Here is a 27,538-nt window from a genome sequence, read left to right as displayed (position 1 = left end):
GTATCTGAATAAACCTGTTCATCCCAGGGGTTGGCTCCCAAAGGATTTTAGAGAGAGAAATCTTTCAGGAGGTGAAAGACAGGGACGTGATAGAGAATTTGCCTTCTGTCTGAATCCTCCAAGGGCAGGCTGGCTTTCTTCACCGTGATCCCATCTGGCTCTGGCTTCAGGCATGACCCCAACTGGATTCTGTTGCCCTTTTTTTAAGCCTGGCACAATTCCTGCTCTTGTCTTCTTCACTCCTGGTCCTCAGCTGGGAAGCATGAGATGCTGCCAACAAGTCCCAGTTGAGAGGGGGAGGAAGACAAGAAGCCAGTGACAACAGTCAAGTGATTCCTGACCACAAGTCATAGAGTCACTTTTATTATTGTCAGTAAGAAAAAAAAATGACATAGAAGAAAGGGACATATAGAAAGAGACCAGAAGGTAGGTTTTAGAATGCAAAATACAATTTTTTTAAAAAAACAAGAGTATTTTAAAAGGCTCTTTAGCAATTAGAAAATACCAACAGTACAATTCTCTCCTCCTCCTCACAAATTCTCTTATAAAAATGTGTTATAGAAATACTTGTCCAGGATATCTTGAAGCCTGTTCTAGTGCTGGAGTACACAGAAGGAACAATGTCCATCTGTGTCCCAAGGGTGATTCTGTGAATAGGGGGCAGAGCTTCCTCTCTGCCCCCATGAGACGATCAGCCAGGTGACAGGGGATCTTAGTCCACAGTGTCCAGTGTTGCTAAGTCACTCTCTCAATGTGGTCAGAGTTGAGGAAGATCTCTCCCTCTCTCCCTCAGATGCCGTGTCCTGAACCCCAGTCTTCCTTTTCCTCCACAGGGTGCCTCCTTCCCCATCATCTGAAGGGACCAGGCCTGCCACTAGAGTGGCGCTGCTTCAGAGCTCAGTCGACAGGGTATCTCCAGACTGTTTTCCTTCTTCAGAAGGCTTAGATGCCAACTTTATAGGAAAGAAGAGATCATGATAGCATGGATTGTTTTAGTGGCCAGATCAAATGTACCCCGCCCCCTCCAGAGCCTCCTTAATGCTTCTCCAACCACACAGGCCAAACCTAGCCTAGTCCTGTCTAGCAGGCCTGCTCTGAGAACCTAGGACTTATACATTGGTGATATAGTGATAAAAGCATAGGGGTAGGTATTAGAAGAGCTGGGTTCAAGTCTGAGGTTTCTCACTAACGAAATGATCCCAGTAGAACTGTAACTATCAATTTTTACCACTGGGATAAATGACCTAAAATTTCCCTGAATATCTTTTTTTGGGGGGGGGGGAAGGGAAGGGATGGCAGAGGGCCCGGAATACCAGAAGGTAATAACAAAGGTTATCACTGATGAGGACAAAGGCTATTACTGTTGGTGGAAGGGACAGGAACAGCCCAGGAGAAAGCTCACCTGGAACACTGCCTAAGGAGGGAGTGAAGAAAAGGAAGTACAGTTATCCCTTCCACATCATGGGGGTTAGGGGCCCACCTGGTACCCTGGCACCCTCAGGATTTGGAAAATTTGCATAAATTTTTTGGTCCTCCCTTTGAACCAGAGAAGAAGTTTGAATTTTTATGATATTAAAAGATAAAATATATTGAAATTGTACAATACTATGCATATATGTTATGCATTTCTGAGTTTCTAAATGTTTTCTATGTCATCTGCCAGCCTTTGCATATCATCTGTGGCTTCTGCAAAACTCCCCAAAGTTTCCCATTTAACTTCTTATGCTGACCCACAATACATGGAAACCACAATGGATAAAGTCACAGCGTGGAAGTTAATATGATTGTTTCTTATTTCTGAGTAATTAATTAGATCTTGGTAATTAAATGCTAAGCTAACTTGTTTCTATACTATTGAAGGAAATATTGCAAATATTCCCAGTGTCCTCTAAATTTCAGTACCCTAGTCACAAAACCCTAGTTAAGGCTCTTGACATAGGGCCTGGTTCTCAGTTACCTCATCTGTAAAAATGAAGGTATTGGGGGCAGCTAGATGACATGGTAGATAGAACACTGGCCCTGGATTCAGGAGGACCTGAGTTCAAATCCAGCCTCAGCCACTTAACACTTACTAGCTGTGTGACCCTGGGCAAGTCACTTAACCCCAATTGCCTCACCAAAAAAAATGAAGGTATTGGAATAGATAATATAAAATAATATAATCTAAGATAAAGCCAACTGAGACAATCCTTAGTGCCTTCCCTTTGACAATGACACTAATAATTATGTCCTAGGAGGGAAGAGTTGTTTTCTTTGATGTCAGCCACAAAAAGGTTAGGAACATCTGCCCAACTTTACTACTTCCTTGACTTCAACCAAAGCTCTTCCACCTTTTATATCACTGAAAAATGGGCAATGGAGCTAAGGGTGTGAGCCCAGGGAGACCTGCTCCATTGAAACCATGAGTGAGAGGGGACCTCATGTGGTTCAGGTGCAGAACTGCACTTCTAGCCAGAGTTTGGCAAGTCGGGAGTTGGGAGAGTCGACTCTCACCTGGGCTCCAATGTTGTCACCCAGGGTAGGGCCCTAAACCTGTATCTCTTCCTCTCTCCTACTGCTTTTCTTATGCTTCCTTCTCAGTACTCCTGGGAATTGGCCCCATGACAACCAGCCAGCCCTGTGCATACCATTGTTTTGAAGAACTGGTTCACTTTTTTCCTTGTTAGGGTCTTCTTGTCCCCATCGGAGAGAAAGAAGGTCTGGCTGAGCCGGGGGGATGCACAGGCCTCATCCATCCCAGGAGTGGGGGCCACTGATAACGTTAGTGCTAGAAATAACCCAGACATTGGAGGGTGTGAGGAGAGGAGGGACCGAGGATAACATAAAGGGGAAGCACAAAGCGGGGGAAGCCCCTGCTTAGGGAAAGTTCCTAATTGCCAAGGAGGGGGAAGTACTTTCTATAGCTTTTTGTTCCTAGAGTGAGACAGCATGGGAAAAGGTACTGGTTTTGGTACCAGAGGACCCTTTGCTAATCCAGGCTTTGTTGTTTCATACTTGTGGGACCGTGGGCAAGACACCTGTCACTTTTAAGTCTCATTTTCTGCCTCTGTAAAATGAGGTTGGATTAGATGGCCTCTTGGGTACTTTCTAGCTCGAAATTCTATGATTTTCTGCCACCTCTGTGGCACGTGTGTGTGTGTGTGTGTGTGTGTGTGTGTGTGTGTGTGTGTGTGTGTGTGAGTGTGCACAAATGCCAGGGTAGAAGGAACCACCTTCTCTCCCATATCATGACAGATACTTAAGCTATCTCAAATGCAAAAATCCTCTCTCTGCAGTCCTGGTATAGGGATCAGAGGTCCTGCCTCTTGGCACTGGGAAGGAGCAGTGCTCAAGATAACTAGGTAGAAAATGAGCAGAGGCACGGTGGGGGTTGTGGAATGGTGCAAGAGGGGGACATTTTGGCACTCATGCCTTGCCCAGAGGACCCAGGGGATTCTATCTTAAGGAAAGGGGAAAAGAATGCCTTTCCCTTCCCTATTTCCTATTCTGCTGACCTCAGGAGAATCTAGTTCTCATTCTTATGAGAGTTGATCAACGTGGCATACTAGAAATGGCCTGGAACCAGATGGAAGGAATCTTATTTTATAGTGCCCTCAGTCTCTGACTTATTCAGTCAGCTTGACAAGTCACTCCATCTCCTTATCTACACTTAACTCTTAGTTCAGAGATCATAGGATTATAGATTTAGAATCAGAAGGAATGTTAAAGTCCATTCCCCCCCCCCCATTTTATATATAAGGAAACTGTGGTTAATTAACTTGCTCAGGTTCACAGTTAACAACAACAATAACAACATCACCATAAGTAGTAGTAGCAGTGGTAGTGGCAATAGTAGTAGTAATAGTATGATGGTGGTAGTGGTGAGTAGTAGTGTTGGTGATAGTGGTAGTAGTAATGATGGTGATGGTGATAGTGGTAGTGGTGACACTAGCAATAGTAGTGGTAATGTTGGTAGTAGTAGTAGTAATGATGGTGGTGGCAGTAGTGGTAATAGTACTAGTAGTGTTGGTGGTGATTAAGATTTAGCATTTAAGGTCTGCTTACATTATCACCACCTAGCTGCCTATAAGTTAGTATCTGAAGCTGGATTTGAAATACAATTCTCTATCCAACACTCCATGCTGCTTCTTTAATATTAATCTCTTCACTGTCTACTTCAAAGTTATTGTGATGATTCAGTGGAATAATGATTGTGAAAGTGCTTTGAAGACAATGATGTGCTATATAAACCTAAGAAGTGATTAGTCTAATTTTTAAATTAGAAATAGCCCTGGATCCATAGAAGCAACTCTCTGATTAGGGGAAACCAGCCTTAGCAAGAACTAGGAACTCAATGTGGCATGGGCAAGTTTGATCCTGGCTGTGGCGAGGACTGCTGTGTGCTAGGAGGGTGAGAAAGATGAGAGTAGTTTTGAATGTAGGTCTGAGGTCTTTCTTGAGTTTCATATCATGGATAAAAGTGGGAAATGAAGGAGAAAGAAAAGGGCAGGGTGGGTTGGGGTTTGACATCAGTCTTCTAAGGGAAAGATGGCATGAGTAACTAGTTAAATCCTTGACTGAAAGGCAGGATTATCTACCCTCCTTAAGGTTTATCAGGTTACTTAAAATGCTTTGGAGTTTTCCTTGGCCGAAGACGTGACTATATTTCCCTTCCATCTTTCAAATATCTGGTTCAATAGTCAGAGTTCCCTTTGGATTCTTGCAGGACGGCTTGTACCTGGAATGGTTGGCATAGACTGACTGGCAAAGCTCATTTGCTTGAGGACAGATGCTTTTGGTGGGACAGTCATGTGTTCAGAGAGGTTGGTGTCACTCATGAACTCGTGCTTCCTTGATAGCTGGATGATAATACACACACAAACATATACAGAGTAGGTAAAGGTTATGACTGAAGGCAGCCAAGTCAGTTTGGGAAGGGGAGGGGGTTGGTCTTGGTCTTCATGGTCAAAACTACAATATTAAATATCATTGCATACAGTCACTTGCCTATAGTGCATTACAGGTAAGTGATAATCTCTTTTTCTTTCCTTTCTTCCCTTCCTCTCTCCTCCCTCCTCTTTCTTTCTTTCTTTCTTTCTTTCTTTCTTTCTTTCTTTCTTTCTTTCTTTCTTTCTTTCCTTCTTTCTTTCTTCCTTCCTTCCTTCCTTCCTTCCTTCCTTCCTTCCTTCCTTCCTTTCTTTCTTTCTTTCTTTCTTTCTTTCTTTCTTTCTTTCTTTCTTTCTTTCTTTCTTTCTTTCTTTCTTTCTTTCTTTCTTTTTCTTTCTTTCTTCATTGCTTCCTTCTCTTTCTCTCTCCTCTCTCTCCTTTCCTTCCTTTCTCTTGAATGAAGAACATCTCTAGAAGAGGCTTAGAAGAGAACTAGGAGTCATAACTTTCAAGTCATATAGTTATAGAATGTTAGACTTTAGTTATCATCTGTGGTGCAGCCCATTCATGTTATAAACAAAGAAAGTATAGACTGCAGAATAACCACCCAAGATCTGAAATAAACTGAACTGAACTGAAACTGCCCGAGAACACAAAAATTGATTGTCTATCTTTAAACATGATCCTAGCCTTGGAGAGTCACGTTTGGAGAGAGAGGAGTGCATTGAGAAAGATCCAGATAAGCCTCCTCCTTCCCCTAAAATCCCACCAAGGTACAAGAAGTTTTAGCTCTCTGACACTCACTCGCTTCATGTCTGACTCAGCCACAGTCTTCTCATCTGCAAACACCACGCTACTTCTTTTCATTCTCTTCTTGGATCTCCGTAGCTTTACCTCAGGCAGGGTGTTGCCTTGGGGGAGATTCTCTTCCATCTCTGCTTTTGGGGTCCCTGGTGAGGCTACATCCAGGTCAAAGCTAGAGGGCACAAGTAGACAGCAGGAAGAGACACACCTGTTAGAAATATTGTTGAACTTCTTTGTGCCCTTAGTACTTTTGTTGGGATAGCATTACCAGGGGAATGGAGAAAAGGAGTTACGGACCTGTACGGTCTTAGAAGAGGAAGTAAGAATGTGGGGACATGGGGATGGGAGAGGTGCTTATCAATTACTCTTGTGGAGAACCTGACTTAGCTGTTCTGGGGATAGCGAATGCAGGGGTCTGAAGAGGTAACAGGTGTGCCATAACACTGGGAGAAAATGATCCAGAGACGTAAGGGGAGACAGTTCTTGAGTTTGCCAGATGTAAGGAAGCATAGTGATGTTGAAATGGGGTAGAAAAGGAGAATACTCTGTCATGTGGGATCATGTCCTATGGGATGAAAGCATCATTTGTTAGGGGAAGACTGCCATGATATGGAAGTCAGATGGGGTGACAGGGTAGAGATGCTTGGAATGGGGATTTCTTAGGGCAAGAAGAAATGCAGAAGACTATGAAATGGAAAATGGAGGAATTCTGCTACTATGTAGGGATGAAATGGAAAAAAGAACATGAGGGGTCCCTAGGCTGCGATGGGAGAGTAAAGGGACACCTGTTGACCTTGGGGCAGGGCACTATGTGAAGGAAAGGAAAGAGGAAAAGGCCAAGTAGATAGACACAGCCAACCTTTCTGATACAGCCTTGTTGGGGGTACTGCAATCCGAGCCCATGGAGGTCAGGGAGATGATGGACATCTGCCGATAAGATCGCAGCATGGAGCGAGGACGGCCTAGTCTCCTGTCATCAAAATCAGGCTATGGGGGAAAAAACATAAGAGAAATGAAGGTTATCTATTCCAGGCTGAGACCATGTCAAGAAGGAGACAAGAACCAGGCACAGATGTAGCTGTCTTTCACTGATAGATCATAGCTCCCTATAGCAGTAGTGGCTATAGGTGGTATGTGGGAAGGCCGAGAGTTGCCACAGAAGAGAGCTAGGAAATTCAGCATTTTGTGCTAATGAACCCAGCAGTCTGGATGGAGTTTCATTTCTACCAATGTATCTTTGGTGAATTGATTAACAATTTCATTGAAGAATCTGAATCCTCATATTTGGTGGCCACTACAGATTTCAATTGTATGACTTTATTTTTGGATTCTTCCCATCCTAAAATCAGGATAAAGTCTACCCTGAGCCAACTAATTCTTAAGCATTTTTCTAGTTCCCTATTCCCTCCTTCCACCTCTTCCCATCCACTCATTTTCCTACTCCCTACACACACATACATACACATACATACTCTCTCTCTCCCCCCCCCCCTCTCTCTCCCTTCCTCATCATGGGGCCATACCAGCTCTCGGACTCCATATTCCTTTTCCACCTTCACTTTCAAGTTCTTAAAACACTCTTCCATTCGGTCATGGAAAGGACGGAGGTTTTCAGATACCCTTTTCTCATGGATCTTAATCCCAGCTCCTAGGAAAGGGATCTGAAAAGAAAAGAGAGAGAATGGTGAACTGGGCTCCTAACTAACTATGAGATCACCAGAAATCATTGGACTCCTCCTTGGAGCCCCCATTCTTTCATTTCATACCCCTGACTCCAGCCAAGGATTTTATCTAATTTGACTTTGTACAATTCATCTGAGTTCTATCTTTTGAGACCCTTACAGGTCTGTTGACTCACCAAAAAAAGGGGGGGGGGCAAGAAGAGGCTAGACAGCATGGAATACATTCAGGATTAAAACCCATCTGGAGATTTTTTGGATTTTTTTTTAAAGCAGCTCTTTACATAAAGAGTAAAAGGCACAGGAGGTCCTTAATTAGAATTCTTATTTCAAAAAGAAAAAGAAAGAAAATAAACACAGCAGAACCTACATGCAGTGTTTTTACATCCTAGATCTCCCCAGAGTTGCATCTATTCCCTAGAGCAAAACCTGGCTTTCCTTTGTGCTATGAATGAAGTAAGGAATGACAGCAGCTGTTCGTCAGCACCTCACTGGGTGTCATTCAAACACCTGCCTCCCTGGGGCTGATCTCTCCCAGTTCTCTGAGTCTCCTGACCTCTGGATGTAAATGGATCTCTTCTGCAAGGATAGGTATTCAGACAGCACGTCAGTGTCTGGGGGTTGGGGGCAGCTGTAAGAGGACCCGAAGGGAGACGGGTCTGTCAGAAGCCTGGAAATGGCAACCTGAGAAAGCATCAACTAGATAACTCTTTTTCCTAGAAGGGAAAGGCAAAAAGGAAAAGGGAGAGAGGGAGAGACAGATAGGCAGAGAGAGACAGAAAAAGTGAGACAGAAAGAGAGAGAGAGAGAGAGAGAGAGAGAGAGAGAGAGAGAGAGAGAGAGAGAGAGAGAGAGAGAGAGAAACAGAGATGAAAAAAGAAAAAGACAGAAAGAGATGGAGAGGCAGAAGAGGGTAGAGAAGAGAGAAGAAAGGTAGAGGAGAAAGAGGAAGACAGAGGGGGAGGGGCAGAAGGAAAAGAAGGGAAAGGGGAAAAGAAAACAGAGGTACAAACAAGGAGGATGGTATTTTTTAGAAAGAAAAAAAGGAACAGAACCACTAGGGACTCCTTCTATTCTTGTCCTAAAAATATAATCAATGTTCGGTAGTGTTCAGAGCTTTTGACTAAAAATTAATCAAAACCAAGACATATGAAAACAAACAATTAGGTATAAATGTGTGATTATCACAATAAACTTTTAATCTGGGGCTGCCTTTATACCTTGTCCCCTCCAGGCCTGTGTCTCCTGTTACTCAGGCAACATGAGCTTAAGGAACAAAAATTGGGTTTTAATTTAGCCTCACCCAAGTACAATTAATAAAATGAATCCATGGTGGTGGTTGGAGGGAGGGATGAGAGGGGACAGAGAGGTGAAGCACAATCATAATAATTATTCCAGTGTCTAAAAAATTGGTCTTTGGATTATCTTCTATTTTAGGCTGCTCAGAAAACTACTATCCCACTGTTAATATACATAAAACCATCTCAAACATCTCCATCTCATGATGTTCTTTGGGAAAGTAGCACTATCTGGATGACATGGGTTTGAATTCTGACATTCAGTAAGGGCACAACCATGGCCAGGTCACTTACCTTTTCTGAGTCTTGTTTTCCTTATATGTAAAAAGGTACTAATAATGCCTATGAACACTCACCCCATAGGGTTGCCATGGGGTCCAGTCAAATGAAATAATGGATGGGAAGCATTTTGCAAACCTCAAATTCTTATGTAAATGTCAGAGATAATTTTTATTATTGTTTCAGCCAGTGAAGATGTCATCCGTGGAAGTGATAGAAAATCATTTTAAATCAGGTTCTGTCACTCAGCAGTAATCAAAAGGAGGGAGAGAGGAATATAAATACTGAATAAGTCATTATTTCCCCATCTCACCCTATAGTACCTGCCATGCGATCAAGTCCTTGAGTCTGCTCAGTTTGTCTTGGTCTTCAGGGTGATCTCTAGTATATTCTTCTGTGAAGAAAGCCTGTATTGGACAGATGAGAATGAGTTTTTCTTCCCCAACACAAGAAAATCCATGAGAGTGGCCAACCCCAAGCTCTCTGGTGCGTGGTAAAGAATTTGATTTGAAAGGGAAGGCAAATAGATTTCTCTGCTTCATAACAAAGTTACCTGTGGAGGTCTATGTTGTGGGGTTCCCATGCCTAAGAGGCTCAAACCAGGTCTGGCTCAGAATGAGAATTACAGTCTAAATGCAGGGTGTCAGGAGCTTGGATATTTGTTTCTTAGCTTCTTGTTTTTTCTCACTGTGACACCAAGAAGGTTACTGACTATCTAGATCATTGGTTCTTCACTGGGAAAGATGGATGGATGGATGGATGGATGGGTGAGAGAAGGAGGGAGGGATGGGTGGATGCATGTGTCTGTGTGACTGCACCTATATCATTGCTTTAGACCTGCAAGCTACAGCAATGTGATAGTGGATAAAAGAATGGCCTCGAAGTTAGGAAAACCTGGGTTCAAGTTCTGCCTTTAACACATTTTCTGTGCCACCCTGAGTAAGCTGCTTAACCTCATTGGTCCTTTTTTTTTTATTTTTTGCAGGGCAACGAGGGTTAAGTGACTTGCCCAGGGTCACACAGCTAGTTAAGTGTCAAGTGTCTGAGGCTGGATTTGAACTCAGGTCCTCCTGAATCCAAGGCCAGTGCTTTATCCACCGTGCCACCTAGCTGCCCCCTCATTGGTCCTTTTTGGCAATGAAGGGTTATCATTATCATCATCAACAACAACAATAACTTCTTAAGGTGATAAGTTACTGATGAGTTGCTAATTTGCATTGGTAGAGGGAGTTCCCACACTAGAAGTCCCCTGCCCAGAGGAAAGCTCATCTTTAGAACTGTATACACACATTCAAATCAATATGTATACATCTAGACACATGACCCACAAATACAACAATGTGTATGCATTGATACACACGCCCCAAGTGTCTAAGAGGCAGGTTCTGCAGACAATGAAAAGCCATGGATTGCTGCTATAAGTCAAGTGTTCTCTAGAGAGATGGCTTTGAGGGGGTTATGGTGTTTATATTGTTTTTCATCTATTGCCATTGCCACAAAGTCCTCACTACCAGGTGTAGCAGTTCTAACTATGAAGGATGGTGAGATATAACATTATATGGAGATACAGATATATAAGTGATCACCATATATTTGCTGTCGTTTGACATTCTTGTTGGTGTATAGCTGGATGTCATATTATAATGCTAGGGCTCCAATATGGAGTCACTTAGGATGAGTGGTCCTGATGCCCATAGAAACATACAGGCAAAGCAGACAGTATGTACTTTCCCCCTATTAACTCTGGGTCAGGTGGATAAGGCTTGTAGTTCTTGATGGAATGAACTCTCAACCTGCTGCAGGGGCCTTGAATCATTCTCCTTCTGTTTAGTTGATGTCAGCCCCTCCCGTCAGTTTGTCATCCTGATAATGAAACTCCCCTTCTTACCTGGACTTGACCCAAGCCTGGTACAGATAACAGAGAATGTTTCCACTGTATCTAGGTCTGATTAGGAATGCAGGAAACTTCCCACCCCCACATCTACACCAATTACCTGCTCACAACCAAGGCCCTTTTTTAGGGTCTACAATATTACTACCCGAACCTCAACTTTGAGTGAATTCCCTCCCCATCATCTCTCTTACTCTCTGCTGGGCTGAGTTTCTTGCATGTGGAGCCAAACCTCTGTCTGTTTATATTGCCAGAGTGTATGTATACGCTCTGTTTGCCAGCTTGCTGCATCACATAACAATAAAGCTTGTGATTGTATTATTTCCTGAGTACTGATTTTCTAGAAATCTCAAAACTAGGCATTTGCTTTAACCTGAGCTGTTTGGGCAAATAAAGCAATATCTCTATCTACTCACACACACACACACACACGTGTGTGTGTGTGTGTGTGTGTATATGCATGCCTGTATGTAAGGGCAGCTAGGTGGCTCAGTGACAGTGCCAGGCCTGAATTCAGGAAGACTCATTTACCTGAATTCAAATCTGAACTCAGAGCCTTACAGGCTGACCAGGAGTCTAAGAGTTAGACTGCACACAGTGCAAGGCTCTGCCAACAGCAGGTGTGAATTAAAGAACATTCCCTGGGAGTGCCTTTCACTTTCATGTTGGTCTCTTCATCTACCAATGTGGCCACAAAGTCATCATACCACCAACAGCACCAGTTTCAACTGTGGAGGATGTCAGGAGATTTTTATACACACATACACACGCCTCTACATCTGTGTGCATGCATACATGTATGCATCTGTGTCTATACACGTGTGCATGTGGGTATATGTGTATATATCTACATGTGCATGTATATGCATGCATACATATGTATATATAAATATACACAAACACACATAGATATCTGTTGTTCTTCAGATGTTTCACTTGTGTCCGACTCTTCATGACCCAGTTTAGGGTTTTCTTGGAAAAGATACTGGAGTGTTTTGCCATTTCTATCTCCAGTTCATTTTACATATAATGAAACTGAGGCAAACAGGACTAAATCACTTGCCCAAGGTCACACAGCTGGTAAGTATCTAAGGTCAGATTTGAACTCAGGTCCTCCTGACTCCCAGGCTGGTACTCTATCTGCCTTGCCACCTAGCTGGAAAGATAATACATAAATAGTATACAGTGTGCAGTCTATCCCCTAGACACCCTGTCAGTCCATAAGGTTTAGCCAGAGGCAGCTGAGTATGTCAAAGAGGATGGTGAGCCTCAAACCTCCCCATTTCACTGGTCCACAACATGGGAAGAAGCAGCTTGGGACGGTGGATTTAGAGTCAGAAGACCTGGATCGGAATCCAGTTTTTTGGCCTGTGTTTCAGAGGATGAATCTCTTATCCTCTCTGGGTCCTGGTCTCCTCATGTAAAATGAGGAGACTGGACTCGTAAGTATCTAATACCACCTTCCAGCTCTAAATCTATGGAAAGGGACTGGATCCTGTGATTTCATTGGCATAGGAAACTCTATAAGTGCAAGCCAGTGATGTCTCTGCCACCTCTAGACTTAGAAAGTTATCTTGAGCAGTGAGGGGTTAGATGACTCGGCCAAGATCACACCACCAATGTCTGTCAGCAGTGGGACTTGAATCTGAGTCATTCTAGCTTCTAGGCTGGGCCTGTAAACCCTATAAGATACTGCCTCTCCCACAATCTATGATCCTCTGAAGTCAATTGGTAAGTGGTCCCTGAGAGGTCTGTGGAGGCCAGGTGCAGCAGAAGGCCCACAGGAATTTATATGCTACCAATGGAGCTGCATCCTCATCCCAAAGGACCCCATGGGCAAACAACTGGCCAGTGAGGAAAGGCACGAGGAAGCAATGCCTCTTCAATGGCCAGCATCAGACCCATGTTCCCTCCCACCCAGGAAGGGCTCTGGCTCAGACAGAGCCTTTGGGGATGGCCCATGGCCTCCAGGAACCTCACCTTCTCATATTTTGCAAATCCTCCCATGACAGCGGGATCCACAATCCCATTCAGAAGCATGGAGAGCGGGTTGATGGGCAGGTTCTCATCACTCTGGTACTGGTTAATCATCATCAGGATCTTCTCATTAGCCGTGGACATGGTTTCAATGGCATTCTCCAGAGGACTGATTGTGGTCTACGGAAAGGAGATCATCAGGACGAAATGGCCATTAATGCATTGTATTGTATTGTATTGTATTCATTACGTCATTAGTACTGACTTCATGGTTAGAATGTGAGTTTAATGCAGAAAAAACTGAAGAACCTTGTTGTGGGCAGCTAGGTGGCACGGTGGACCTGGAGTTAGGAAGACCTGAGTTCAAATGACCTGAAACACTAGCTGTGTGACCTTGGGCACACAGCTCTGTCTGCCTCAGTTTTCTCATCTGTAAAATGGGGATAATATTAGCATCTACCTCCCAGGGTCGTTGTGAGGATCAAATGAGATAATAATTGTAAAGCATTTAGCACAGCGCCTGGCACAGAGTAGGTGCTATATAAAATGTTAGCAACTATTTTTAATTATCAACAAACCAAGGGAGTCACATTTGGGAGAGGCTTAGGGAGAATATGGGCTGCCAGCAAGTTACCGAGAAGCCAATGCATCAGAGGAGAAACAGAATGGAGGAATAACCTTCCTTTTCTTTCTCCAGGAAACTTCAGGGCCTGCTTCCCCCATTGACATTTCCTGATCCCCTTTCCTATCCCCCAACCAGAAGAGATCCTTCCCTTCTCCAAATGCCTCAGGTCTGTCAGCTGCTTCTATCCAGTTATGCCATTCTTTTGTGTGTGCTGACCCCACCTCCCTTAACAGACTGCACTCTCACTGGGGACAGGGACTACCTACTTTTGCATCTTTGTATCCCAAACACCTAGCACAGGAGGCACCTAATAAACTGTCATTTAACTGAATTGAATTTAACTGAACTGGCAATAAAGCTACTCCTTGTTTCCATTTAGTTGTCTTTGACAAGCATTTATTAAGTAGAGATTTGTATGCATGAACATTTTGTGTCCTGGGATAGAAAGCAAGATTTTTTTTTTTTTTTTTAGCGAGGCAATTGGGGTTAAGTGACTTCCCTAAGGTCACACAGCTAGTAAGTGTTAAGTGTCTGAGGCCAGATTTGAACTCAGGTCCTCCTGACTCCAGGGTCGGTGCTCTATCCACTGTGCCACCTAGCTGCCCCAAAAGCAAGATTCTTGATGGCAAGGACTACTTAATTTTTGTCTTTGTACCCTTAAAAACTGAGGCAGGTACACAGTAGGTGCTTAACAGAAGCTCACTGGTTGATTGACTTAGGTACTGGATGCTAGGCTTGGCAATAAAGGTACAAAGGGAAATACAAAAGAATCCCTGCCCTCAGGCAGCTAGGTGGCACAGTGGATAAAGCACCGGCCCTGGATTCAGGAGGACCTGAGTTCAAATCCGGCCTTAGACCCTTGACACTTACTAGCTGTGTGACCCTGGGCAAGCCAATTAGCCTTCACTGCCCTGCCCAAGAAAAAAAAAAAGAATCCCTGCCCTCAAGAAGCTTATATTCTATTGAGAGGAAACATTTATTCAGAGAAGAAAATCCCAAACATAATGACCCATGTAACTCATGGCCTTTTCCCAAGCTCTGAACATACACAAACGGGACTTGGTTTTTGTTGTTGTTGTTGTTGTTGTTGTTGTTTGATTTTTGTTTCTTTTTCTGGCTGTAAAAGTTCCATTTCTCCCTAATAACCTTTCTTTTTCCTCTTCTGAAGATGACGTAGCCATTCAAGCTTAGCACAAAGCTGGTTCAGAGAAGATATTTCTAGACATCAAAGTAGTTGGGGAATGCTTCCTGGGAGTGGTGAGGCATCTTCTGATATTAAGAATTCAAGACATCTTGAGTAGGTAAGTACAGGAGAGAATACCCCCACCCTCACCAGTCTCTGGACAGGGGAGGTGCTATTTCATAATGCATAGAATGGTGGGCATCATGCTAAGACAGATCTGTCTAAACCTCTTGGGTTAAAGGCACCCACCACTGCTTCAGTTTGTTCTCTGACATTATCTAGAGCTAGAGTCATGGTGTATCATCCCTTCCAACAGGCTCCGACCTTCTCTGCATGTCCTCATAAGCCTACACCTCCCCTTCCTTTTCCCCTGGGGAGTTCTGAGAAGGGCATTTCTTTTGCATCATGAGTGGGAATTCAGAACCTGGGGATCTTCTTGCATATCAGGACCCAAGCCTACACACAGTGAGGGACAGGAGTGAATCTGAACCCGCTTTGCTGGGTTCAGATCCCTGCCCTCACACAAACTCTGTTTGCATAAGCTAAGGCCCGCCATCTGGTTTCACATCAAATTCACAGACCAGCTCAGCGGGTGTTTTATGAGCCACAAGCCTATGCTGGGTTCTGAAGGAAATTTATCGTGACCGCTTAGATTGAACCCTGTACAGTGCTGTGAATTTTAGCAGGGCCCTGGCATGGTGGTGAATGAATCAGGTTTTTAAATGAGTGGGTAAAAACAGAAATACCTATTGATTTGATCTTCCTCATTTTTGAAAGCTTTTTTTTTATTCCTCAAATCTTTATCATCATTGTCGTCATCAAACTCAGAGAGTGAGAATAAAAATAACTTTGGTTTCTTATCTAAGGACGTTAGTAAAGACCAAATATAAAACCCCTGTAACAGGAGAGTTTGATGAAGGGAGCCTGGGGAGTTGGGAGACCTGGATTCTGGTCCTGATTCTGTCATTAATTTGTGGTGGGACATTGGCAAGTCATCAGATTTATCTCTGTTCTTCAGTTCTCTTTACTGTACAGTTGGGATAATAAGCCCCCTCCCCTCGCCAAAGATTTGAGAATAAAATATCTTAATATATGAAAGTGCTTGGGGAATGGCCCAAGGCATAGTGTACCAAAGATAAGTTGATAATGATCCCTTATATGTGCACAGTAATAGGAGACAGGCTGGTCTAGTGGGAAGAATACCAACTCTGGAGACAGATGACCAAGCTCAGATCCTACTTGTATATGCATAAGACCTGGACAAGTGACTCAATTTCCCTGGACCTCAGTTTCCTCATCCATAAAATGAAGAGGTTGAACTAGATGGCCTCAAAGGTCCTTTCTGTTTCTACATCTAAAATCCTATGTCATATTTTCAAAGCACTTCCACACACATGATCTAGTCATATCTCTCCCAAAATGCTATGAGGTAGGGTAGATATTATTATTGCCCTGTTTTACAGATGAGGTTAACAGATTCAGGGAGATGAAAGGATTAACTCAAAGTTCAGTGCTTGGCACATACTAGATGTTTGTTGAGTGAATAAGTGAGTGATTGAGTGAATGAATGAATTGAATATCCAACTCCTGGATCTATAGATAGAGCCCAGATTTCCTAATACCCAGGCCAGGTTTCTTTTTACTATACAAAACTTCTTAATATAGGTAGACATCACCCAAGGAGGGAATCTGCAACTCAGCACGAACGGAGCATCTCTTTGCAAAAACACTGTCCTATCAGAAACAATACCTGGAACAGGCATCAGATAAAATAAATCTTAACACACAGAACAGAAAAGTAAGTATTTAGGAATTCAAGACATTAGCACAGCATTCAATCTGTGCCAGCAACACATCTGGAAATCCTCCTCAAAAGAACATCAATCTTTGGGAGGCAATTCTTTTGATGACCCTTCTGGAGGATTTCTTGGTCATTTCTGTAAAGGGTACCTAGATGGAAGGGGAACTAAGACCTCCAAGAGATCAGATGAAGATGAGTACCTTTGGTTTTCCTGAACCCATAATCCTCCTGTCCATTCCTCTTGCATAATCCTTCCATCTCCAAGCAGGCAATAACATATGAAAAGTAAGAATGAAGCTCCAGGAGAAGGATGGTGGCAAGATAGATTGAAAGATTGTTAGGAAATCAGGAAATTATTTTCATGAAGATGCGCGATGTAATAAAGGATAAGAGGAGCAAGAGAAATGTGTCGTGCAAACATGCATGCCTGAGTTCATTAAAGCAATAGTTCTGACCTATATAGCCTTCTCTACATGAACTGGATGGAATGTTCGGATGAACTAAGGTGCAGGTGTTGGGGAAATACTTAGCAAATTATTAGATGGTGATCTCCCTACCCTGGAGCATGAGCTGTGATTGATCATGTACTATACGGATTTCACAGTTTAGCCAGAGTCTCCTGAATGTTCATTAAAAGACTCAGAGGATATGCATAAGCCAATATTTACCTTGCCAGGAATCCTCCACAGAGACCAGACTGTGTTGTCTCTTCTTCCTCAACCCTAGCTCAAGGCTGCTACCTCTGAACTCAGACACTGAAGCCTGAGAGAAAGAAGGTGAGAGAGCCAGTGTCCCAGGCCATAAGTGGAGTGGCAAACACAGAAAGACAGGATGCTAGAGCAGAAAGGAACCCTAGATACCTTCTCATTCAGCCTCACCATTTGACAGATGGAGAAACTGAGGCCTGGGGAAAAGAGAATTGTCTAACTTACATAGGCTACTAGTGGGAGAATTTAGTCTAGAACCCAGACCTCTCAATTTCTATTTCTTTTAAGATAGATCACTTTCTTTCTGTCTCTCTGTCTCTGTCACACACACACACACACACACACACACACACAATTAACCCAGAAAAGGTGACCAGCCTACCTTTCTGTCTGAAGCCATTTTGTTTGTTTTAGACACAATATCTTTTAGGGAAATCTCTCACATAACTTGGTTGCTGTATTTTGGGGTGAGGTGGCTACTGGCAATTGAGTCTGGAGTACAAATGATTATGGAATATACCCCAATTGCCCAGAGTCCTTCATGACGGTTCTAGTTGGTCATGTGATGGGGTCCCAAGAGGATAAAACCACAAGGGAACCAATAAGTAGGCAAAGATAAGAGGATCTGGAAAGATATCAGATGACCTAAGAATCATTCTCTGAATCAGGAAATCTGAAATACAATTCTAGATCTGAACTAATGAGATATGACCTTTGAGAAGTCACTTCCTCTTTTTTTGTGCTTCAATTTTCTTATCTCTAAAAGGGAGAAGGTTGGGCTACTTCATCTCCAAGGTTCTTTCCTATACCAACATCCAAGGTATCATCTCATCTCTATGCAGATGATTCTCAGATCTCTTCAATCATAACATCACTCCTGACCTTCAGTCTTGCATCACTAACTGCAAATTGGACATGTCAAACCTGACGTCCTGTGGACATCTCAAACTCAAAAGATGCAAAATGGAACTCATTCTATCTCCTCCAGAGCACTCCCCTCTTCCCAACATCCCTATCCCTATCAAGGGCACCACTATCCTCCCAGCCACACAGGCTCACAACCTGAGTGTTACCCTTGACTCTTCCCTCAAGTTTACTCCACATATCCAATCTGTTGCCAAGTCTTCTACTGTCACAACATCTCTCCTATGCATGCCCTTCGCTCCACCCACATATCAACCTCTCTGGTACAGACACAAATTGCCTCCCATTTGGATGGTTGCAATAGCCTTCTGGTTGGTCTCCCTACCTCAACTCTCACTTCTGTCCATCCTTCACTCAGTTGCCAAAGTAAGCTTCCTAAAAGTAAAAATCGTACTATGTCACCTCCCTACCTGCCCCACTCCATAAACTCTAGTGGCTCCCTATTTCCTCGAGGATGAAATATGAAATCCCTTCTTTGGCTCTTAAAGCCCTTCTCGACCTAGCCTCTTATACCTTCTTCCCTCTATATATTCTTTAATTTAGTGATACTCGCCTTTTTGCTGCTCCTCACAAATAACTCTCCATCTCTTTGGTACTGGCTGGAATGTTCTCCCTCATCATCTCTACCTCCTGACTTCCTTGGCTTGCTTCAGGACTCAGCTTAAATCCCATCTTCTTTAAGAGACCTTTCCAGGTCTTCTTTCCCTACTTTACCCCCACTGCTTGTACCTTCCAACTGGGATATCATCATCTTCACCATCACCACCACCACTACCACCACTATCATCAACAACAGCTAGCGTTTCCATCTAACTTTATGGTTTGCAAAGTACTATATAAATATGTCACTTGATCCTCACAACATCCCTGGGAGGTATGTACTATTTTTACTTCATTTTTTTAACAGTTGAGGAAACTGAGACAGAGAATGAGGTTTACCCAGGATCACCAAGAGAATAATTATCTCAGGTTGGATTTGAACTTGTCTTCCTGTCCTGAGGTTCAGTGCTCTATCTACCATCCCACCAAATGCCTTAATGAGTTAGCTCCATTTACACTTTATATATTTTATGGACTTGCTTGCTTACGTGTTGTCTCCCTCATCAAAATGTGAGTTGCTTGAAGGCAAGGACTGTGTTTTTGCTTTTCTTTGTATCCCTGGCATTTAATACATGTTGTTGTTGTTCTGTCATGTGGACTATCAGCGACCCTATTTGGAGTTTTCTTGGAAAAGATACTGGAGTGGCTTGCCATTTTCTTCTCCAGTTCATTTTATAGATGAGGAAACTGAGGCAAAAAAAAGGGTTAAGTGACTTGCCCAGGGTTACCCAAGCAGTAAGGTCTGAGGCTGGATGTGAATTTGAGAAGATGAATCTTCCCAATTCCAAGCCCAGGGTTCTATCCATTGCTCCACCTAGATGTTCCTATAGCCAATACTTAACAGACCCTGGTTAATAGATTGGCTGACATCCTCTGATTCTTGCAGTGGACCCAAACCAAGTATTCAGTTATGCTTTTAAAACCAGAACACATCCCCTACTTCTGGCGGTTGCGTGGTTCTTAGAAACTCCATCCTTTGGCTCACATACTTACTTGGGACATGGCAATCACCTCAAACCATCGCAGGATCCCTGGGAGCTTATATGCTGTCACAAAGGATGTTCTCTCAATCCACATTGACTAGTCAGCAGTGAGCAAAGAAAAGCAGACAAGGAACATGGGATTAAATCATGTAATACCCACAGGGCAACTAGTAGTTCAACAGACACAAAACTAACTTTTCCCTCTGAGATTAAAATAAGCATTGCAGATGATAGAAATAAACTTCTACCTTCTCCTCAAAGGTGTTTTGCCAACATTAAGTCTAAACTCCCCCAGGTGTTGGGGAAATAGCTGGTAAGAACCTTAGAATCATGTCTCCAGTCCCCAAAGCTGGGTAGAGGAAGATAATTATTCCCTGTAGGGAAATGAACACATTGAAGAATGCTCAGGGGGCTGTGTCAGCTCCAAAGTCCTTGTGGCTTTTTGTTGATATTTTTGGTTGGCTGATTTAATCAACAACCCCAAAGTCTTCCCTGCCAAAGGGTTGTCAGCTTAACAAAACTGTCTGAACGTTTTGCTTGTCCATCTTATGTAGACCTCTTGTAACCTTCACAAAATGAGGTGTTTTAAATAGGTCTGCAATTGTACAGGAATGAGGGAAAACCTACTTTAGGGGACCCAGGAGGTGACCATGCTTTTATTGATCTTGCTTTTGTTTCCTCAAGCTTAAGATCAGGCTAAATTCCATCCTGGGTCGGTGGTTATTTGCTCCTTTGACAGCAGAGGGGGTCAGAGGGAATTAACACACACACACACACACACACACACACACACACACACACACAAATGGCCTTCAGGCATCCACTCTGATAAAGCAATTATTAGCAATTTGGGTACCTGGATCCAGGAGCATTAATATACCCTCAATCCATTAAAAAAAAAAAAGGGATAGAAACAGTTGATTTTAGATGCTTGGGGGTGGACCCTGGGAAAAGATCCAGGGCACCACTGGAGAAGCAGACCTCTTAGGACACTAGGAGGCTGACTCAGGTGGGGATCAGAGCTGGGGTGGGCCAGTGCAGAGGCCACTTTAGACACTGGCCCAGGATGGAAGGAGGGAGAGGAAATGAACTTCTGCTATTTTAGCTAATTATTCTTGTTAACTTTAGGTGTTGACCTGAGTTATTTCTATGTTGCAGAATGATAAATCCTGTTAGAGCCTTTTAAATGTTGATGCCCTGGGGGTAAAACCCCATGACCCCACCCTGGTTATAGTTTTGAGCCCTGGTGAAAGATACTTACAGCAAATTCATTTTCAGGGTCAACTGTTCCCTTCCGCACTGGCCTGGAGTAGTGGAATCGCTGCACATAGTTTGATTTATAAAAGCTGAAAAATAAAAGACATCTGTTGGTAATGCTGATAGTCCCTGGGAATGGGACAACAGGAGAAGAGAACTAATTTCCTGAACCGATTATTCAGGAGAAACGCCTCTTTTACAGAGAAAACTTTAGGACTAGTGTATGCCTTATGATAAAGTCAGTCCCTAAATTCTAGCCCCTTTTCTACCAATGGTTCTTTCCATTGCTCTTGGAAGATAATTCAGTGATCTTGAGTGGGATAACTACCTGTGTTTTTATCAAATCCCTCCCTCCCCCAATCTCTCATCCCTCCCATAGGCTGAATGATTGTATCACCTCCTTAGGAGCCGACAGCATGGCCATGTGTTGGCTGAACTCTCCAGACTCATTAATGAGCTGGGTCAAGCTCACCTTGTCCTACAACTTCCCTGCAGTCCACACTGACATCTGATCATCTGATGTTGCAGCTACGGTGCTGAAATGGGACAGCTTGCTCTCCTAGAGAGAGCTGATGGGCAGCTCTCCTTCCCTTCTCCCTGCCCCCTGGGAGCTCCCCATGAAAGCAGCCCTCTTTACAGTCAGGTCCTGCTTGTACTCTGTTAGAGAGACCCCCGGAAGCACAGCCTAGGGCATGTTGCAGGGACTGCTTTGCTGGATGGAGCCCCCATCAGGGACACGGGCTGCACATCAGTCAGAAGCCTGGGAGGCTGATCGGAATTTCACATTGACGTCCAAGGAGGCCAGCTAGGCAGTGTCTGTTGTCTTTAAGCCAGCGATGCCACCCCACGCTGAGGTCACAGCAGCAACAGCAGCAGCTTCCTTTCCCTCCCTCCTCCACGTGAAGCACCTGGGCCGAATGACACTGCAGTGGGGCGTCTGGCACCCCTTCCAGTCCAGCCTGACATATCTCTGAGTTCCAGCCTATTAATTCAATCTGTGTTTATTGAGGATGCCTACAGTGCATCGGGTGCCAGAGATGCTGTCCTCCTTTGGCCGCAGCATTGGCCCATTTCAGGGGCAGCAGCTGAGGCTACTCTGGGGGAACCCCCCTCCAAGCAGGAAGAGAGGAGCAAGCTTTCTTCAGGGGCAGCTACTTGTGAGGGTGCTGGGGGTGGGCGTGGAGAGACCGGAGGCAGAGGCCTGTGCTTTTCTCATCACCAGCCCAGGGAACAGGGAGCTAAAGTTCTGCTTCCCTGTGCAGAGCATAGAAAGAAGGGCTTACTTACTTTATAATCTGGTCAGGCACAGGCTTATTCTTGAACCTAGGGTGCTCATCCAAGACAGGCTGGACTGTGAAGCACTGGATATCTGAACACCACTGAGTTAAGAGTTTATAACCTTAGCAGCCACCGCTGAGACCTTCCCACCGCCACACCTGGCTGTGGAGCAGGGAGGTTTTTGCCCCAGGCCAGCCAACCTGTTCTGAAGTAACCAACTCCTCCTCACTCCCACCTCCCCACTGGCTGAGCTTTGGACAGGCCACCACCAATCTGTCACCGGAGTCCTTAAAGACCAACAGCAGTCACTCAGGCCCCCATTAAAGTTGTCTGTCAGGGATCAGCCGGCTCGACACCAGAGGGCTCAGCTCTGCCCACTACCTAGAAGGAACATCTTCTTCCTAGTCCTGAGTTGGCCAGAGGGGGATTTATCTAATTCAATGAATTATTTATCATTTATTCATTTATTATTATTTAATTGATTTATTCAATCAATTATTTAATTATTTGAGCAAAGGATGTTGAATTATTTAAGCAAAAGACATACCAAGCAAGAGAATGGGGGAAGCCATCAGTCAGTGCCTCTTGCTTCTTTCCTATGCCCTTCCTCCCACTTTCCTTGTTTAGCCCCATTCCCTCTTGCTCAGAATCCCTGTTCTCTTGCTGTCCCATGTGGGTGAATTCATTGGTAATAGAGTGTGGGAGGAGGGGGGGAACACTAGCAGCTGAAGATAATGGAAAAGATGTATAGGGTGGCACTTGAGCTGAGTCTGAAGGGAATCTAGGATTCCCAAGAGGTACAGGTGAGGAGGGAGTGAATTGCAGGCATAGGGGTTTAGCCTGTGGGAAGGCTGAGAGATTGAGTGTTATGTATAAGGAATAGCAGGAAGGCCAGTTTGGCTGAACCAGAGAGAGCTGCATATGATAAACATGGAAAGCTAGGTGGAAACCAGGTGAAGGAAGGCTTTAAATGATAAGCAGAAGAGTTTGTGTTTGATCCTAGAGGTAATAGGGAGCTATCAGAATTGACTGAGCTCTGGGTCTCATTTTTTTATGTATAAAATGAGGGGGTTGGTCCAGATCCTAGCTTCTTAAACTGTGGGTGGCAAACCCCATATGGGGTCACATAACTGAATGTGGAGGTCATGAAAAATTTGGCAACAGTAAAAGGTTATGTATATCTATTTTATATGCCTATATGCCTGGGTTCACTTTAAAATTTCTCAGATGAAAAGGGGTTTCAAGTAGAAAAAGTTTAAGAAGCCCTGTCCTAGATGACCTCTACACACCTTTTGGCTCTAACAGTCCAGGACCCTATGCACTGTATTGCCTTTGTTCTTACGTTAAACATCATGGTTCTTATTCTTAGCCACCCACCTGTTCCAGTCCAATAAGATTATTCCTTTCTCCCTTCCCCTACCACCGAGGGCAATTAGCATAACTTCTTTCATGGACAGCTCCTTAGGAATGAATGAGTAGCTGTAATTTCAGAACAGCTGATGCATCTATGCAAAGAAATATAGATCCTGAATCTTGAACCTGGAGGTCTGGGGAAAGGTGAATTAGCAACAGAAAAGACCTCTTCTTTTCAAGTGCACCACCCACACCCACCACCTACCCCTCCTTTTTTAAAGGGAGAAGATAAGAAAAAGAACCTACACTTAGACTAGCTGTTTAAAGTCTTCTCCTAAGAAAACACAGTAGTTAAAAGGTTAAGTGGCTGTCCAGTACATCATCCTGGCCTCTCCAAATGTAAAGGCCTCACTCTGGATTACATTAGAAATATCAGATTCTCATTTGTAGCTGTCCCCTTCCGACCAGTGGCATTTTCCCCTCTAAAGAATCAGACAGTCCAGAGTAGTGTAGGAATGAAGGGCAAAGAGACATAATGAAAAGGTTACAGATGAATATTTATCACTCTGAGGGAGAAAATATTTGGAATCAGGTTTAGGAGACTTGGCAGGCCAGCCATGCAACTTGCCATTCATGTTTTAAGGACTTAACCTAATTTTTGCTTATAGGGGAGATGTTTGAAGACTGCCAGGGTTAATGCTATTCTAATCGGTCCCTGCCTGAGTGGGCTGTTTTATCTTTTCATTTATGTTGTACCTGTCGTCACCACAACTGGAACCTTTATGATCCTTTGAACCATTCCCCCTCTCCCTCTCCCTCCCCCTTTTCCTCTTCTCTCCATTTCACACCCTTGGTTGATGACCACGTGAAACTTGGACTTCAAGGTGGCCTTGAACTTGGGATTCCTTTCTACTGCACTTCCTCATAAGGATGCTGGTGGCAATTCCTTATACTAAAATGGTCTGCTGCTTGGTTCATGATTTATGGGTGATAACTGCAGCAGACCTATCCTCTAAATGGTCGTCGATGTGGTGGATAAAACACTGAATGAGGCAGGAATCAGAAGACCCGAGTTCAAGCCCCAACTCTGCCAAGACTGTTCAAGGTTATACCATCTATCTGTGTGATTTTTTTCTTACTGCTTCCCCTCAGTTCCCATATCTATAAAAGGGGATAATGATAATATCTGTCCCATTTTGTACAAAGAGTTGTCAGTAAAGATCAGAGGGTATGTGACATGTAAAGTATAAAGTATAAAGTGGTTAGTAAACTGCAAAGTAGAATTGAAGTATAAGGCAATATTTCTTCAGGCATTATTTTTGTTTTGTTTTGTTTTTCAGGGCAATGAGGGTTAAGTGACTTGCCCAGGGTCACACAGCTAGTACGTGTCAAGTGTCTGAGGCTGGATTTGAACTCAGGTCCTTTTGAATCCAGAGCAGATGCTTTATCCACTGAGCCACCTAGCTGTCCCCAGACATTATTAATCCCTTTCTTGTTGTTGTTGTTGTTCAGTCATGTTCAACTCTACTTAATCCCTTTTGGGGTTTTCCTGGCATAGATACTAGAGTAGTTTGCCATTTCCTTCTGCAGCTCATTTTACAGATGAGGAAACTGAGGCAAAGAGGGTTAAGTGACTTGCCTAGGATCACACAGCTAATAAGCATCTGAGGCCAAATTTGAATTCAGGTCTTCCTGGATAGTGGATACAGCATTAGCCCTGAAGTCAGAAGGACCTGATTTCAAATTTGGCCTGAGATGCTAAGAGGTAAGTATTAGTATTAATTTCATCATCCAGAAACCAAGAGAGATTAAAATGATGTCCTCAGCTTCATATAGTTAGTGTCTGAAGCAGGATTCAAACTCAGGTCTTCCTTACATCCAAGTTTAGTGTCATATCCAGTACATGCCGCTACTCAATCAAAAATTATGTTAAATAGCTACTTAAATGTTTGTTGAATGAAATATATAGACAATGCAATGTAAGCTCCTTATAGGTAGGGCTTGGGATTGTTTGTCTTTGTATTCCTAACACGTAGCACAGTACCTTTGCCTGCTAAACCAATGAATGAATGGACAGATGAATAAATGAATGAATAGCTACACCTTCCAGCTCATCTACCCTCTGGTATAAGGATACATTGGCCAGGAGAGTTCTTTACATCATCTCCTGGGGCAGATGTCGTGTTCATCTTCTCTGCATTAGGGAACTGGCTCATCAGCTGGATTTGGAAATCCTCCCTCCGCTCATATTCCTTGCCACGGTAGATGAATACTTTGTTCTGCAGAGAAATGACCATAACAATACTTAGGATTACCATAATGACTTTTCCTTCAAGAAACTGTGGGCATTCCTAAAATGAGACTGGACTTCAGTTACCCTGAGGTCTTCTCTTGTTTTTCTATGGCTCACTTACCAAAATAATCTGCCTTAAATCCTGTCTTCACCATGTCATTCTCCCACTTACACCCTTATCATATCCAAACTAAACCTGGCACTTAAGACCTTTCATCAATTGTACAGCAGACCCACTTCATGAGCTCCCTCTTTTGCCTTTCACCAAGATCATCCCTTCTGCTGCCCACAAACCATTCTCTTTATCCTAATCTCTAACTTTTACTCATATTATTCCCTATATCTAAAACACTCACCTGACACACCTGTGTTATAATCTCATGTCTACTGCTCCCCAAGATTCAGCTCGACTCATTTCTTCTAAAAAGCTTTCCTGATCCATTCCTTCATTTCCCATCCCCTCTATACTCCTGTATACTTTCTCAATTATATTTCTACATGCTTTATAACTGTCCCCTAGCTATTACTTTCTTTTTTTTCTTTTCTTTTTTTTTGCAGGACAATGAGGGTTAAGTGACTTGCCCAAGGTCACACAGCTAGTAAGTGTCAAGTATCTGAGGCCAAATTTTAACTCATTTCCTCCTGAATCCAGGGCTGGTGCTCTATCCATTGCACCACCTAGCTGCCCCCTCCCCTAGCTATTCCTAAGGTGTATGCTTGGTATTTCCAATTAGCTTGGAAACTACTTGGCAGGCGGGGGCAGCTTTTCCCTTTCAGTTCTAATATTTTATGGTTTTATTTTCTTTGTAGCCACTTCGTGGCCCTCATTATGGCTGGTAATGCCATATGGGTTCAGTTAGTGACTGTTAGAGATGAAGATTTTTTAGGATGGTGTGTGTATCTGTCCTGGGTTGTCATGTCTGCACTCTAGACAACATACCAAAAGTCAAGATACCAAGGACCCAGGGCTCAGTTATCCACATTGGCCTAATAATCTGGATCCCAGAATCTAAACTCGCTCACTCACTCTCAGGAAGGAAGGGAAGCCCTGGCCATAATATCCAACAGCAAAGTAGTCTGGTTTAGGTCGGAGGATTTTCATGATGTTTTCATAGAATTTTGCTTGTTGAATCTGAAGGAAGAAAAAACACAGATTAGCAATAAATAGACAGATGTACAACAATAACACATAAACTTGAAAGTGACTGGGGCCTTAGGGACAAGTCATTTAAAAGAATCCAATGAGACATCAAATAGGTGTGCTTCCACTTGCATAAATGTGTATGAGTGGACAGAGTAGTGTGTGTGCATGTGCCTGTGGGTGGGTATGTATGCATATTAATAAGCATGTGTATGCCAAGAGCATTTACATGTGTGCTGCCTGTGTGCTTAAATCACATACCCTATAAGGCCAAAATTACTCTGGAACAATAAACCACAGGAAAGGGAACTACAAGTCCTTTCTCTCTCTCTCTCTTTTTTTCCCTTAACTGTGACATTAATTACTTTCTAGAAACAGTTAGAGTTGACTTTCTAAATAAAGTAGAATGGAACACTGGGGACTCTCTAGTTTCAAAAGGTTGAGCAGAGCTGGTTGGGGAGGGGAATGCTGGACAAACAGAAAGTTACAGACTCCTAAATGCACTGGGTTTAGAACTGGAAGGGGGATAAGATCACTTAAGCCAACCCTCTCATTATAGAGATGAAATTTACCCAATATCATGCAGGTAATAAAGATTT

At 43.4% G+C, this 27,538-nt stretch overlaps 1 protein-coding gene across 1 annotated transcript in view; it reads right to left on the bottom strand.

Annotated features, from left to right (window-relative positions):
* Positions 1–360: 360 nt before the first annotated feature.
* DOCK2 (dedicator of cytokinesis 2) overlaps positions 361–27,538 on the bottom strand; it is a 500,741-nt gene continuing 473,563 nt past the window's right edge. The window contains exons 40-52 of the mRNA XM_043986513.1: positions 26,826–26,930; positions 25,643–25,784; positions 22,162–22,243; positions 20,879–20,963; positions 19,628–19,714; positions 12,798–12,974; positions 9,250–9,333; positions 7,194–7,331; positions 6,530–6,657; positions 5,671–5,842; positions 4,718–4,838; positions 2,628–2,767; positions 361–953 (exon numbers count right to left, since the gene is read on the bottom strand). Of these exons, the coding sequence (XP_043842448.1) occupies positions 891–953; positions 2,628–2,767; positions 4,718–4,838; positions 5,671–5,842; positions 6,530–6,657; positions 7,194–7,331; positions 9,250–9,333; positions 12,798–12,974; positions 19,628–19,714; positions 20,879–20,963; positions 22,162–22,243; positions 25,643–25,784; positions 26,826–26,930 (1,524 nt within the window). The 3' untranslated portion in view covers positions 361–890. The remainder of the gene's footprint in view (positions 954–2,627; positions 2,768–4,717; positions 4,839–5,670; positions 5,843–6,529; positions 6,658–7,193; positions 7,332–9,249; positions 9,334–12,797; positions 12,975–19,627; positions 19,715–20,878; positions 20,964–22,161; positions 22,244–25,642; positions 25,785–26,825; positions 26,931–27,538) is intronic.

Source organism: Dromiciops gliroides, chromosome 2 (genome assembly GCF_019393635.1).
Source record: "Dromiciops gliroides isolate mDroGli1 chromosome 2, mDroGli1.pri, whole genome shotgun sequence".
NCBI lineage: Eukaryota > Metazoa > Chordata > Mammalia > Microbiotheria > Microbiotheriidae > Dromiciops > Dromiciops gliroides.
The sequence above is the reverse complement of the archived record's forward strand: the minus strand, read 5'-3'. Positions and strand labels throughout refer to the sequence as shown.